At 49.8% G+C, this 15,247-nt stretch overlaps 1 protein-coding gene across 1 annotated transcript; it reads right to left on the bottom strand.

Annotated features, from left to right (window-relative positions):
- Positions 1 to 1,947: 1,947 nt before the first annotated feature.
- Positions 1,948 to 7,156, bottom strand: GUCA1A (guanylate cyclase activator 1A). The gene is made up of 4 exons (XM_019546846.1): positions 6,396 to 7,156; positions 4,455 to 4,604; positions 3,934 to 4,024; positions 1,948 to 2,944 (listed from the first exon to the last, which is right to left on the bottom strand). The coding sequence occupies exons 1-4, from the start codon at positions 6,591 to 6,593 to the stop codon at positions 2,787 to 2,789; spliced, it is 597 nt and encodes a 198-aa protein (XP_019402391.1). The 5' UTR covers positions 6,594 to 7,156; the 3' UTR covers positions 1,948 to 2,786.
- Positions 7,157 to 15,247: the final 8,091 nt, after the last annotated feature.

Here is a 15,247-nt window from a genome sequence, read left to right as displayed (position 1 = left end):
GGAAACCAGGATCACCCTCCATACCCACTGGGCTGGGAGCTTGGTACCTGAACCTCAAGCAGTAATGAGCAGCCTGTGCTCCGTGTGGAAGGTGAGACAGGCAGTTTTGTTCCATTCCCAGGGGGCAGACAGCTAATCTTAAGCAAATAAAATACTAAAAACCGGCATCAGCAAGAATGAACACTCCTGACTCTTCTTAGGGACAGGAGGGGAGAAGCCTGGGGTTAAAGATACAACTCGGTTGCATTATCCAGCCTTCTACATTTTGAGCTGGCAAAGACACGGAACAAGCACGGTCTGGTTGTTGGAGGAACTGAGGACCCACAGCTCCCTTGGGGTCTACTTATCCCCAAATCTCAGGCACCAGCATTACACAAGGGAAGGAAATTTCAGGTTCTGGCAGTCAAAGGGGCAACCTAATGTACTTGCAGATTCCTATACTCAGCCTAGGCAGTTATAAGAAAAAATAAAAGGCTTGGCCAACCAGTTGGTCAAAGATACATATTCAGCACCTGGAAAATATAGGCCACATACAGTCCTCAGTTTCTTCCACAGAAGCTTTTCCTTCTCTTCTGCAGCTGTATATTTGCCAAGTTTTATGTTGTGCCCAGGCCGACCCAAATGCATCTCCCTGGAGATGCCAGAAAGAAACATTAACACAGTCCACAACTTACAGAAAGAAAAAATCCTTTCCTCCTACAATGGTGTTTCTAACAGCGGTTGTTGTTGTTCTTAATCAGGTGGGCCATTTATGAGAGTTATTCTGGATTCACATCAGTGTAACTGAGACCAAAAATTTGGGCAACAGGCATCAATAGATAAGAATTCCACAAAAATTCCTCTGTATGCAATTCAGGGAAGCTCTTTGTGTACACATGCCTGATTGCAGCACAGGGGTATTCCTACAGACATCTATGAAGCTGTTACCTTTCAAGTCATTGTCACTGCTGCCTTGCAGATTTGTCTCAGAGAACCAGGGCCACACAGAGATATAACTAGTTCCAACATCGGGAAAAAGGCACAATTACATTCTTCATGTTTTTAAAGAAAGACAAAATGTTCCTGCAGTCAACACTCTCTCTCTCTCTTTTCTGAGACAATGATAATTATTTTTACCTTGCATCAACTTTTAGTTTTAAATACAGTCCTAATGCATTAGGACTAGTAAGCAAAAGCATGACTGACCACTATCACTGATTTCATCTGCGGACAGAGCAAACCTCAGGGCTGCCCTGAAACGCATGCGGGAGGAGAAGATGCAGATCGCAGTCCCAGGTGCTGTGGTCCTGCCTTCGAGGGGCCTGCTCCTTTCTGGGAGTTGCCATGGGGCAGAGAAAAGGAGATTAGATTGGAGGTTCGTTTGGTCCCTGCCCAGAACCCCCATCCTTTCACTGTTGATTCCCCTCTGGCTGAAATCACAGAAGATGAGTGTTGGAAGGGACCTCAGGAGGTCACATCTAGTCCAAACCCCTGCTCCAAGCAGGACCAGCCCTAACTAGATCATCCCACCCTATGCTGTAAGTGTGCACACCTTGCACAGCTGTGCACTTTGCAGTACAGTCTGAATTGCAGTGGCCTCCGGTGTGACACCCAGAAGCTGCACAGGACTTTCCCATCACTACCCTAATCAGAAGGGGCTTGTGCTCCCCAGCAGCGCCAGGAAGACCCTTCTCAGCAGTGCTTCCTCTGAAGCATGCGGCGATCATCCCTACTCTCCCTAGGCAGCAGCAACAGCAACAGCCACGCACAGAGGCACCCAGCTGACTAGGGGTGATTGTGGCACCGTTTGGAAATCCCGCTTGGAGCTGGGTCTTGGTACTGCTTGGCTGTATGGTCGTGAGCCACCTCAGCAGCTCCTCCATGTCCCATAACCTCCTTTGGCAGAGAAGGGAAGTAGTTACTTCTGCTGTGCGCACTAGGTTAGTGGATTCCAACCTTAATAACATCATAAGGACCATTACCGGATGCCCCATGCCAACCCCAGCTGACTGCTTACCAGTCCTCTCCCCAACATCCAGAGACAAGCTGCTACGTAAGCATCATAGCCCCAGATCCAGGCCATTCTTTGCACTCCGGCCTAGTACCTGCAGGCCAGAAAACCGACAACCGCCTCAAGTCTTGGAGCCCGTTCTCCACTCAGGCCTATGAGCTCACTGAATCTGCAGATGGCATGTCACCTACAGCATGGACTCGCCATCCGTCAAGCAGGAAACATGGTACACAAGAACTGCAGATAAAGAACGTCATCCCCAATATCCAACCCTCGGGTTGGCAGCTGTCCCGCAGGGCCTGGACTGCTCCTAACCATCTCAGAATGGGCGCTGGACGGTTTAAAGCAAGCATGCACTCTGGAGATCTCTCCAACACTGGCTGAAGCGAAGCTGTGGTACTCAAGCTCAGACGGTTGACCGTATCATCTATAACTGCCCTTATGGCCCTCCTTCCAGTGCCCAAGATCTTATTCACATTGACCCTTCTACCTGCTGCTGGCTTTCTGGCCCTTGTGCTTTCACCATATGAGTCTGGCAACACTCTCACTTCATCACCGTCATCATCATCACCTGTGCTCCCTGGCAGCACTCACCAAGCCCAGAGGGTCTCCTCATGGCTGGTCCACATTGGCCTCACAATTCACTGGGGACCTGGCAGGTATGACCTTTTAGAGGAGCTTGTGATTACCCTGCTAGGGTGATGCTCTTATCATGCTAGCGTGGGGACAGCTCACCCATTTCCCCACCCCAAGGGTTTTTAATGAAAGGTAAGGAAAAAAATCCATTTTAAAAAGTCTATTCAGCAGCCTCCTCTGCCTCCGGGCTGTTCGGGTTCTTCCCGTCGTTCTGGATCATCCGGACGATGTGTGTCAGGTCCAGGCTGCGGGTAAGGATGTTGAGCAGCAGCTCATCCTTCTGCACGCCCTCCATGAACTCCTCCAGAGAGAGCTCGCCTACAGGGACACAGAGCAAGGGGGCTCTGTCACACGCTGGAGCTCTTGGCCACAGATTTCCATGAGCTCTGGGGAGTCGTGTCTGCGCAAAAGGGGCCTGTCCGAGACTCTGGGCCCCTCGTGGGCTGACTTCCAGAAGCACAAAGGAGCTACTTGCAGAACAAGGGACTCCCCCCATCTCCTCAAATTCAATCCCTCTCCTCAATAGGCACATAATAGGCTGCAAGTGTGGCAATAGGTCATGAGAAGAGGGGCAGTTTCTCAACTAGAAAGGTCCCAGGCCACTTGGGGGGTTATAAAACAGGGATAGAGCTTGAATACAATCTGGAAATTGATGGAACTTATCAGCGGAGGGATGGAAAAGACCTGGGATAAGGGGCATGCTCAAACATACCCCAACTTGTTTTTAAATCCTCTTGGTAAAGGTCGGCCTCTATCTCATGGCTGAATACATTACCCATTGGTAAGTTTACCATGGCATTCGCCAATATTTTTTCTCTTTCTTACTCCAATCCTCCTAGCTAATCCCACTGGAGGATTTTGGTCCCCTAGGAATATGCACATTCGAGTGCCAATGCAGTAACAAGAGCTTGAGATGCTGATGTTATGGCCATGCTCATTTTTGTGTGCATAAAGCCAGATCCAGACAGCAAAATCTGGAGCCTGGTTAAGGGGTTGGCATTGTTACAGTACAGCACACAGGCCAGTAAGAGTAAGCCACAAAGAAACAAGGACGAATGAGGAAGACAGCAATGGACAAGGTAGATGGTACCCACTTCTTAGCTTGCTTAAAAGCACTAAAGGACAGATTTCTCCTACCTCTTTAGAAAATAACCATCCACATCAGCTGAAGATCTGGCCTTTAAGATGCTCTCAGCTGCCTTGTTTTACATCCCTGCTTCTAGGTGCTCCAGCATTTTCCAGAGATGTGAAAGGGAGAAGGGGAGAGTTAGCATCATGGGGCAAGACCAGCACACAAAGTTTCTCACCATCTCCGTTGATATCAATTTTGTCGAACACCATGTCTGTGAATTCCTCCGCTGACATGGATTCGTTACATCGGTTAATGGCTCGAATAGCCTGGAGGAGAACAAGAACGTGGAGAATATTGACTGAGCACATCATGGGGGTTTATGGTTTGGGGGTAGCAAAGGTGTTTAGCACAGCCATCACATTCTCGTACCATGGGGTAGGCTCTGAGAAGGATGTCAGGCACATTAAAAAACAGCGCTGAACAAAATTTAAAATCCATTGAGAGATTAAGTGACTAAAAGGGCACATTCAAGAGCCTTTCTCTGCTCCCAGTCTTTAACCAAGTTCTGGCAGCTGGTTAATGTGGGCTCACAGGCCTCACGCTGGCATTGCTGAAGCTAACGGCAGGTTTGAGCAAAGCTCTCTGCTTGCTGAGAGAGCTTCCTGCCCTGGCTAGGAGTGTTTTCCTTCACATATATGGCCTGGGCCCTGTCTGTGCGCACTTGTGGGTATCCAAGGGGGTGCCGATATCACTCACCTTGATGATATTTAATAATTCTCCCCTGTCAATGCAGCCATTCCCATCCACATCATAGAGTTTGAAATACCACCTCAACTTCTGTTCCACTTTACCCTTCAGAACCAGGCTCAGAGCGGCCACGTACTCCATGAAGTCGATGTAGCCATCCTAAAAAGCACAAGAGCGGGACCAAGTCAGGCGGGAGGGGACATCTCACAGTGGCTGCTGCAAGGGCTATGTCTGGTAATTTCTTTCTTGGTGAATGGGATTTGTGAGCTAACCCCAAGGAGAGAAGAGGACTTGGAAGAAGCAGTATTGACCAAACCATGTGCAGATCAGATCCCTTGCAAGGCCTGTGAAGTCTTAAGTGGAGGGTTTTAGGCAGTGGGTCGTGCCCCCGGGGTTCTTACACACTGGCTTGAATTTTAGACAGAAGTTAGTGGGATACGGTGAAAGCTCAGGTATGGGGCCCACTCCACTACTGAAAGAACCAAGTCTTTTTCTTTCTCCGCTTGCTCTGTTAAATTACAAATGTACCCCAGGCAAAGCTGCCTCCAACCCAAAAGGGCAGAAAAGCCTTGAGGAGCCCACCAGGAACTCCACTACTGCTAATCTCCTTCGCAGCAGCATCTATATGAAACCCTTTAGTAGGTAAATCCTGAGTTGCCCCATTGACGCAATCTCCAAATTTACAGAAGCGTGACGGACAGCTGGATTTCTCCCAGCTCTTATGGTTCACTCATAAGTCCTGACGTTTGTGCGGGGCCTCCCACCCTGGAAAGCTCCTTACAGAGCTGGGGGCCTAATTCACCACTGCCGGACTCCAAGGTATCACAGGTGTAACTCCACTGAAGCAGTGAATATACGTCAGCATGAGGCTGGCCGTGCTGAGATGGCTTGGGAGGGGAGCTGTTGGTCTTGGGGCCGTTCAGCCATTACTGGAAGGCAGGCACTTGTGACTGGAAGATGGCAACCCAGGGGAGGACTCTGGATAGTAATAAATAATCTCAAGCAGGAGCTAACTGAAAGCCTAGACAAGTCAACGAAAGCTTTCCACTGATGTGAATGAGGTCTGGAGCAGGCCCATAAAACATCATGTAAAGAACAGCCTTAAAGTTCAGCTTCTTGTCTGGCCCAGTCCAGTGGGAATTTGCCTACTGACTGCTGTGGGAGCAAAACCATGTCCACCCAGAAAAGCAGAACAGCCCACCATAGTGATTCCTGCTTACTTTGTGCTTTTGCTATTAATGGTAGCTTGTGACAAGAAGGAATATACTTTGTTTAAACGAGCAGTTGGATATAAGAGAAAGCTAGAAAAAGGGAAGCCCAGCATAAAAAAGGCCAATAATGCATAACGTGAAAACAGAAACTTAATCGAGTGGATTTATAATTATTGTTACTCAGTTGAGTGGAAACTGCAGTATTACTCCAGTTCTATTTTCTACCTTAACGATAGGCAGCTTGGGATTAAAAGTTATTTTATTATAAAGGATTTACAGAACACCAGACAAAAGACGTAGAAAAGAGAGAGTCTTTCAATTAAAAATAATTAAAAGAAAAGTGAATATAGCTTTTCTGCCGAGCTTCCTTTTTTCCCCCGTTACTTGCATTTATATAACACACCCACCCACAAGTGATATTCATTGAACAGACTGACACACACTTCGAATATGTGATCTTGATTCTCCAGCATCTCTCAAATTGTACAGTGTAGTCATCCTTTGGGCAGGGGGCTGGACTCGATGATCTCCTGAGGTCCCTTCCAGCCCTGATGTCTATGAAATCCTACATGCAATGAGTGTAGAGCCAGGTATAAAAAGCTACCACCACTATCGGCAAGGGACAAATTTGCATTTCATATTAGCACAAAATCACTATGGAACATGCAAGACAATGGCGAATCAGACCACAGTACACCACATGTGTGTGCACACACACAATAGAAATGGTAATACCTACCTTATTGAAGTCAAAAGTCTCAAACATTTGTTCCATGTACTCATTGGATGCTGGGCTCAGGTTTTTCAAGCCAAAAAACTGCTTGAACTCATGCAGAGTAAGCTGGCCTGAGGGACACTCCGTCATGAACTTCTTATACCACTGGTGGCACTCGGTGGCACTCAGTTCTTCTACTGATTTTCCATCCATGTTCCCCATTTCCACAAACAGAGACGGTTGCGCTTCTCCGGAAAAGTAGCAGCCGTCTCTAATTTTCCTTTTTTCCCTCCAAAAATTCTGTTTCTGTCTTTCAATGTTGAGAAGAGCCAATACTGTGAGATTTATAATGCAAAAAGGGAACCAAACCACCTAAGCCCACAGATCTTTCCAGTTCAGTGTCATGGGTCACAGAGCGCCGTCAGGCACTTCCCTGGGGACAATTTTAAATTGCACAACCCTCTTCAAGCCTGGTACTTAAGTACCCAGCAAATCCTTCTTGGGCCAATAAGGGATGGGCCAGCAGTGGAAACCCAGCAGGGGCATCAGGAGTTCAGGGTTAAAATAGAAAAGAAGTAAAATGTAGAAGAGTCTTTCAGATTACAGCCCCAGCAGGAGATTATGCTCAAAGGATTTGCTCCAAGTTGGTGTAATCGCTTAATCCACTTCAGTTCTGACGTGGTGCCAGACCATTTGAGTGACAACCCTTGCACTAAAATCGAACCGAGCGAGTAGCTAGTAGCAGACTCAGAAGCCCCTTGGCTATTACTGCCTTGTTATATCTTCCCTAGAAGCCCACTATGCCCGAAGGAGAATTTCCACCTGAAAAGTCGGGGAGAGGAAGAAACGATTCAGATTTGGATGTGCTGGGACAAGATCAGGAAACGAGAATTGCTTCCAATCCCAGCTAGCCCTGAGAACAGGCAGGATGCCTCGAGAGCGTATCAGCTGCTGGTGAAATCTGTCAGCACTGTCAACTTCTTCAACGGTGCTATAACAATGCACATCAGCATCTATCCCCAGTTCTCATCTGCTCTACAGCATTGGCAAAAGGCCCTCATGTGAATAAAGACAAGGTCTGACGGTGTTGTCAGATCTGAGATGCAGCAATCGCAGGAGGACTGAAAATAAATAGATCTGAAGGAAATGTGAAGAGCCGAGTCCTCTGGCCCAGTTTGAATAAAGCAGCGCTGCTTTGGGCCTGCAGCAGCTGAGGGCATAAAAGGGGGCTGTGCTCGAGATCCTGAATGCAGTCAGCCTGTTCTCTACACAGGACAGAGTTAGGGCGGCTTTCCCCCTCATGCGAATCAGGGCTATCTGCTAAAATGAACAGGTGGAATTACACGAGGGTGTGTTTGACATGAAAATAGACCTCGGGATTAAACAGGACACGCTAATCCAGCATTTGGATGCATTTGGCACATACAGACTCCCTGCTTCTCAAGGTGCTTATCAAGGTGGTGGCTTCTTTATCTTTGGTTTATGCACTAAATTCAGATCCGTGCAGGATCCTGACAGGGGAAACAGGAACCTCCAGCCCAGGAACCCATCTCAGATGCTGGTAAGGCATCTGTGCGAGCCCAATGGTAAATGTGCATTGGTTCTCAGACCTGCCCTTGTCTGAGAGGGGTAGTGAACCCTGCAAACACTGAGGCATTAACCTGGACACTCGTTCCCTCCCAGCTGAGCAGAAGCATTTTCTGAGCTTTCTGAACAGCAAAATGCAGTGATGGAAAGGCAATCCAGTAGCAAAGCAGAGAATAACGCTCCTTTGGGCCTCAGCTCCCCTCCAGCACAAAGGCCAGGCTGCGACGCTCCCTAACCTCACAGGCGTTTAAATCAATTGCGGCACAAAAAGTGCTTCAAAATCCTTGGATGAACGGTCCATCTAAAAGGTTGGCAGCACTCGTTCATCGCCCTGCTCTGTTAGCACAAGTCCGAACCCCACAGTTTGCCCATTTCTCCTGTCTTGTAATAGCAGGTGTGGTTTGTTCATTTTACCACGGCACGGAGTGCATGATGACCCTTTAGCCACAGGAAAGGAGGGTCTGGGACACCAGGGCCCCTCCAGGTAAAGCTAGAAAGAGCCAAGCTGCATAACTCTTGTTTCTGTTAATAACCGAGTCAAACTACAAAAATGGGAGAACTTTTGGACCATGCGCCGATGAGGTATGCTCTGTTTGGAGCAGGAGGGAATCCCCTTTTCTTGCACTGCTGCAGAAGGCACAGAATAACTGGCATAGCTGTGCCTTTTGCCAATGCAGCTGAATCTTCAAAGTATTAGAAAATTACCCTGTTTGCCCTGTGCAGTGTGAGAGGTTTTCATCCTGCACTCCAGGTCTCACTGCAGATGCTCCGTTTTTAGTACCCAACTCCATTTGTAAGGCATGCACAAAAGCTGCCTTCTGACGTGCTGTGTACATCTCACCCACCTCTGCAGAGCTAGTACATGAAAGGGCACTCTGCTTTCCAGGCTCTGACCAGGACGGTGGAACAGCTACAGAAACCAACTCCTAGGAAAACCTATCCCAGGTTTTATGCTGAGCCCACTGCTCCTTGGGGCATGGCTATGGGAGTTTATTGCGCTTCGAGTCTCAAATGCCTTGACTGAAGGCATTCCCAAATCCCCAAGGATATGACAAATGTGTTTCCTTATATGAAACATAGTATGACACTTCAGGCAATGCAGTTCTGCGAGACTGAATGCATTTCTTGGTGAACAGCATGACTCAGCCTAACAACCCCTCCTTTGACCGCCATGCCACTGCCACACTATGATAGACACCGGCTGTAACCACAAGATGTTTCACTGAAATCACCAGCTGGTGGCAAACCTACCAGCAGGAGCTGTTGTGGAAGAAGCTGTGCAAAGCTTGGCACAGCCACGTGCTATACAGCTCCAAGAGATGCAGCTCCTGCAGCAGCTCTCCTGGGGGTCCTGGGGGATCTGAGAGCTGTGCCCGTGACCCAAAAGTGGGTTGCAAGCATATATGAAAGGGCCATGAACAAACTTTAAAAATGGGTTCTCCTTTAAAGGAGAAAAATGTGGATAACCGTGGCTTTTCCTTTGCAGCCGGCAGAGTCCTAGCCCGTGAGGGGCTGCTTGTGGCCCCTCCATGTCCCACATGCTGAGGGGCTGAGGCCGGGGGCGGAGGGCCAGGAGTGAGGGGCACTGCGTGGGGACTGTCCATGGATGTTTATAAATGGGTCCTGACCCAAAAAAGGTTGAGAGCTGCTGCTCTAGGCTAGACTGTCTTGCATAAACAAGATGCTCAGGCATTGCATCATTGCTTTGGGTTTACTGCAGCCAAACATGGATCTTTTCCCAGTGGCGGATCTCCATTTCACCATGTTCATGGTCTCAGCATCCATCGCCTTCCTGGCGCGGCCAGTGTCCTGGCAATACCCACAGATTGGCCTGTGCGCTGTGTAAAACAGGCTGTATGAATCTGAGTTACTTGTTTTATAGAAGACCAACTCGAGCAATTCTGGCTTGTAGCCCCCGGGGTGAACACCGCCAGGAACAGAGTGAGGCTAATGCCTGGTCCTTACAGCACGCTGCTGGTGAGAAATGCTCCTTCGCCATGCAGGAGTCCTCCAGGGCCTCGGAGTTTTGCTTCCCCGCGATCCCATGCAGGCTCTGGCAGGAGCCGTCTCGACCTGCACAGAGAGAAGTCGGATGGACACACGTATGAGTCTCCTGCCCTGAAGCGCCTGCAACCCACCACCGCAGCGCTGTGCCGGTGCCTGTCAGACTGAGCAGGAACGGCCGTGACATGGCTGATTCGGTGACACTGAGCGACACAGGGTCCCGATATCTCAGACACAGTGAAAACCAGACACTGAACTGACTAGAAACGGCTTGGGACTTGTCTTTGTCACCTGTGCTCCTCAGGACGGTGCCCTAGGAACCAAATGTAAACTGATTTGATTTCCCCCCAAACAATTATCCTCTTTCCTCTTGTGCGTCCAAAATAAACTCTTTAGGGACTAGCTTTATTTTTAACTGTGCAAAGAGGGTTCCTGTTTTCCGTGATGCCCTGGCTTATTTATCCGAGCTATTTTTGTCCTTTCTATCTGGCTCTGACCAGTCGGCCATAAACCTATTAATCATGAGATAGGGACCTCAGCCAAATGCTGCTGTACATCACCTAGCGCCTTTGAGAGAAGGGAGCCGGCACGCTGCAAAAGTAAGCTCGCGCCTCTCACCTGTTCCCCAAATGTAGCTAGGGGCCCAGTGATGCTCTCACTGCTGGACCCGTCTCCCTAAGGAGATCTTTCTTTCTCCAGATGTCTTTCTCGTGCCAGATTTAGCTGTCTGAGGCCCAGTACTTTCCGCTGTACCACAGGTGCAAAGCCCCTCAGATGGTGGCTGTGGTGGAGGAGGAAGAGGTAGCAAATCGTCCCTCCACATGAAGTTCAAGGCAGGGTTGAGGCCTTGTTTCCCTCAGTTGCTTTTTCAGCTGGTTTCACACATCACTTCAATGCCTTGCGTTCCTCTGGATGGAAACAGGATTAGCAAATGCCAGCGATGCAGCAGGCCTTTACCCTCCCCTTTAAACAAACATGCCTCCAGCAGCAAACAAGACACATCTCTCACATTCCCTACCTTGAACAAACGCGGGCAAAGAAAACAACTGCAACGGGGCCGACTGCGATGACGAAGGAGACCGCGCTCCTCCGTGTTGCCGGCCGCAGGCATTCAAAATCCTGTCAGCCCCCAAGGGCGATGGGCCCGGTTTGGACATCACCTGTTTCACATAAAATAGCGCGGGGGACAGAAAAACAACCCCAGGGATCCCACGATTACAGCAGAAACGGGATGAGAGTCTGGAATCAGGAGCTTGGTGACGAAGCGGGGAGAGCCGTGGTGCCTGAGGAGGGGGCCTGCATCCAGGGGGCCTTTATAATAGATGGGGACACTTGATGCAAGGCCTGGTCCTCAGCTGTACCTGCAAGGCTCCAAGAGTCTTATTTTCAAGATCACCTCCATAACTAAGGTGCCAACATCCATTTTCCACGGGATTTGGGTTCTTACCTGCCTGAGGCAAAGGTTCCCCCACTTTTGCCACCAAGGGAACCATCAGCCTTCCTTGTACACCACCCTGCAGCCTCGTCATCCGCTGTGGACTGAGGGACCTGAGGGCACCTGGTGTGACAAGGATGACCCAGCCTGGCCTTGCAGACCAGGGCGGGACTGTGGATGATGGCTGGGGGACTACACAGGGAGTTAGTCCCCATGTAACTGTGCCAGCGAGGATATGGGCTGTTTCCCGAGATAATGCTACCGGAGCCATAGGACTCGGTGAGCGTGGAAGCACTTTTCCCCACTGCCCCACAGAACAGATGTGGGACATCCCCCTTGTCCCACACACCAAGCAGTGTGTTTGACCCCATGAAGTGAATCAGCTGCACCGCGGCACAGCCGAACCGTTCCCTTTGGAGACATCTCTTTGCATCCGTTTCCCCTCTCCGTTTAGGTGGCGCTGGACCAATCTGAATGCAATAAGATGCCATCCATGGCTGGAGCGTTTCCGGGGCCTGTGCTGGTACTTACTGCTTGTAGCTCATTGCCTTTGTTCAGAACCCCAGAAAGACCTGGCATGCGTTGCTCATAGAGCGGTTTAGTTGTGTCCCCAGTGCCGGGCGTGTTCCCAACCAGGCTGCCTGCCCGGGCCACACCTGGGCTCTCAGCCCCCTACGTGCCCCTGGACTTGGTCTCGCTGCCCTATCGTCCCAGGGTCCCAGCTTTCCAAGGGAGGGACTCCGCTTTGGCCATTAGTCCGTAGCTTCTAACCCCTGTAAAGTTCAACATGCCCCTGTTTTCCCTCGTTTATATTTACAGGCGTGATGTCACATCTGTGACATGCAGCAGGCATAAAGCAGTCACAACCAGGAAGTTTGCCTGGTTCCTGCCGAAGAGTTACAACTTCAAACTCTCACAGAGAAATCAAAGCAGAGACGCATTACATCCCATCTGTTTGACTTATTTATTCTTTTACGCGAGCTACTCACAAATATTCAAGTTACTTGCCATGCTGTTGCATGAGTAATATGCCTTATATAAGAAATATTTTGTAGGAGCGTTGTGTTCTTGAATTATGCAACCCACTGCAGGTGCTGGGCTTTCAACTATGCCACGAATGTATACACCCCTTTCCTGTAATAACTCATCAAGGAAATGGACTTGAGTATTTTTTTTCCTTCTACTGCAGTCTGTATGGCATTGCCCCCATCTTGACTGCTCTGTCTGTGAACTTTAATGACTTTGGCAGCGCTTTACATTCCAAATGAAAATGCGCATATTCCACATATGCAATGCTGTTCCCATTTAGCCTTAATTGCATGTTTCTCAGCAGTGTTTATTTCGGAGAGGAGCCGTCGAGCAGCGGGTGATGCAGTTCCTATTTTGGCTGGAATTCCAGGTATCCCCGTGACGGCTGTGGTGCCGGCACCCAAACCTGCTTTAAAAGGATAATGCCAGGAGAGGTGCGGTTCGAGATGTCCTATGGCAAGGTTAGGTGACGCAAACAGGAGTTCTTATATTTCAGGCGCTTGAACGAAAACGACCTCCTTCTCCCAAGGAAGTGCCCATTTGGAAAATCAGGCGACTTGAATTTCAGTGCTTGATTTCTGGAGCTCTGGCCCTGAAAAGAGCTTGCATGTGTTTGTGTAAAGCACCGTCCTCAAGAGAGGATTAAATATGCCAGGCTGCTGCTGGTTTCTGTAGTTATCTGTGTCACTGGGAATGTCCTTTGAAGGATGCAGCTAGCACCCAGATGCACCTTTCTGCTGCTGATAAAAGCAAACCCAGCCAGGCAGTCCCCCTCATAGGCTCATGTAAACAGGGATCAGCTACCTGCTGGGCAAAAGAAAATGGCTGTCAGTAGTTCAGCAGTCTCAGACTGTGGCTGTCACTTAGCTGTGATCCCCCTTCCAGCTCCAGGAGCAGCTCCGGGGACCCTGGATGAGCAGCTCTCAGCTGAGAGGGGCTTCTGGCACCAGAGATTTCTTTCCTCAGCCCCGCACAGGTCCTGGGCTTTCCTGCCCTATTGCTTTCCAGCACATCCTGCTGCTACAGTATTAGTACACCGCTTGGTATTTATTTGGTGTGTAAAACAGATGGGTTTACTTGTATTAATGGGGGGGAAAAAAACCCTCCACACATGTGCTGTGCTTGATTAAATAATATTTCCACTTGTATTTTTAGGAGAAGCATGATGTGTATGTTCAGTAAACAGGGACAGAAAGAGATGGGGACAGGCTGCGATCCGCTGGGAAGGGATTGCAGTGATTGCTGAAGTAGCAGGGATCCCCTGTATCTTGGTGCTACTGGGAAAGGCGTATACAATAAAACTAAAGTGCTTCCCTTACCGAGGCACAGAGAATGTCCCCCTGAGTGCAGGACTTGGGTGGGCTGACCAAAAGAGCAGGCTACTGACCTATCTACTCCCCTGGGATCCGAGTGGGAGCAGAGCTAGGCCAAGGTTGAAGGAATTAGGAACGTCTGCCCTAGAACCCCCCTGTTTTATGTCACCTTTCCAAGGAGAGCGTTGAAACAGTGCACATGTTCAAAGTGCCCCAGGAGCTTATCTACACACAGGCAAACCTGGGGGCATCAGGGTTACTAGTTCTGTGCCCGCAGATCCTCGGAGCAGTGTGAGCTTGCCCCAGAGGTGTTTCTTCTGCTGGGATCTGGAGTAATTTCACATTGGAGTACGTTATGTTGCACTCATGATTGTTTTGCTGTCCTGGCTGGGTACTATAGCAGATCTCCAGCTTCCTCCCCTCTTTCCTTTGCACCCAGCCGCTCTGCTTAGCGGTGTGGCCTGGGCAGCCTTGTGGGTCACCGACCGGATGTCACCTTCCGAACGAAATGCTGCTGTGCCGCCTTCCTCTTTGCTCCTGTGCTCTCCAGGAGTAAACGGACTTTCCTGGCACATTTTTTCAAGCTAGCCCGGTGTAGTGGCTGGTTGCCACGCTTCCAGCCGGAGCTGTGTGGATGTCCTCGTCCTTCGGGGAAGGCAAAGGTGAGGGAAGTCCTGGTGCCCAGGCACAGAAACTACATTGTATTCAAGAGGAGCTCATGCCTTGCAAGGGTCAGTGGTCTGGCTGCCTCCAGCACTCCTATGCGCTGGAAGTGCCTGCACCAGTTTTTAGGGACTTCTCAGGTTCCTAGAACTTCTCAAGGTCTCCTCTTCCTCCCAGCCTGTGAGGCCAGTACTCTTTGAGACTGCTGCAGCTGGTTCAGGTCCCACCTGCTGCACGCCTGCCCCTCTCCCTGCAGGGATACCTGCACTGCCTTGGACCCAGCTTCCACCTGCAGAGTGGAAGAGGGAAGGGAGAGCAGCAGGGTGCCACAAGGCAGAAATTATAGCTCCAAAACTGGGGCCCAGCTGGGCCCCCGTTCAGCACAACGTGTGAAACCGTCTAGGCTCTGCTGGAATCGAATGGAGTTCCTCGCTGACTGTGACGCTGCTAGGATCTCGCCCCTGCCTTGCACCTGATCTGCCAGTCTACGCCCGCATCTGTGTGGTGTACAAGCACTTTTGTGAGAGCTGGGGTCAGTGATCTGAGTCACGCTTTAACACTAAACAGGAGTGCCGTGATGGTTATACAGCACCTCTGTATGCCATAACAGCTTCCACCTTTATGGAAGAACTTCTCTTAAAAGTGTGGTTAATTTTTCTCACGTTGTATAACTGAATTGACTTCTCTTTGGAACAGCTCCTCTTCTGCCTCCCTGGGTGCCTTGGATTATTTCACAGATTTCATAGACACAGACATTAGGGCTGGAAGGGACCTCGGGAGATCATCGAGTCCAGCCCCCTGCCCAAAGGGCAGGAAGTCAGCTGGCGTCATAGGATCCCAGCAAG

The sequence above is a fragment of the Crocodylus porosus genome, unplaced genomic scaffold (genome assembly GCF_001723895.1).
Source record: "Crocodylus porosus isolate Cpor-Errol unplaced genomic scaffold, CroPor_comp1, whole genome shotgun sequence".
NCBI classification, from domain to species: domain Eukaryota; kingdom Metazoa; phylum Chordata; order Crocodylia; family Crocodylidae; genus Crocodylus; species Crocodylus porosus.
Note: the sequence above shows the minus strand (reverse complement) of the source record. Positions and strands in the feature narration are given on the sequence as shown.

Excerpts from the sequence above, each read along its gene's own strand:
- GUCA1A (XM_019546846.1), bottom strand. The coding sequence starts at position 6,593 with ATGGGGAACATGGATGGAAAATCAGTAGAAGAACTGAGTGCCACCGAG. Across the intron at positions 4,605-6,395 it reads AGACTTTTGACTTCAATAAG|GATGGCTACATCGACTTCAT; the intron begins GTAGGTATTACC and ends TGTGCTTTTTAG. Across the intron at positions 4,025-4,454 it reads AATTATTAAATATCATCAAG|GCTATTCGAGCCATTAACCG; the intron begins GTGAGTGATATC and ends GTTCTCCTCCAG.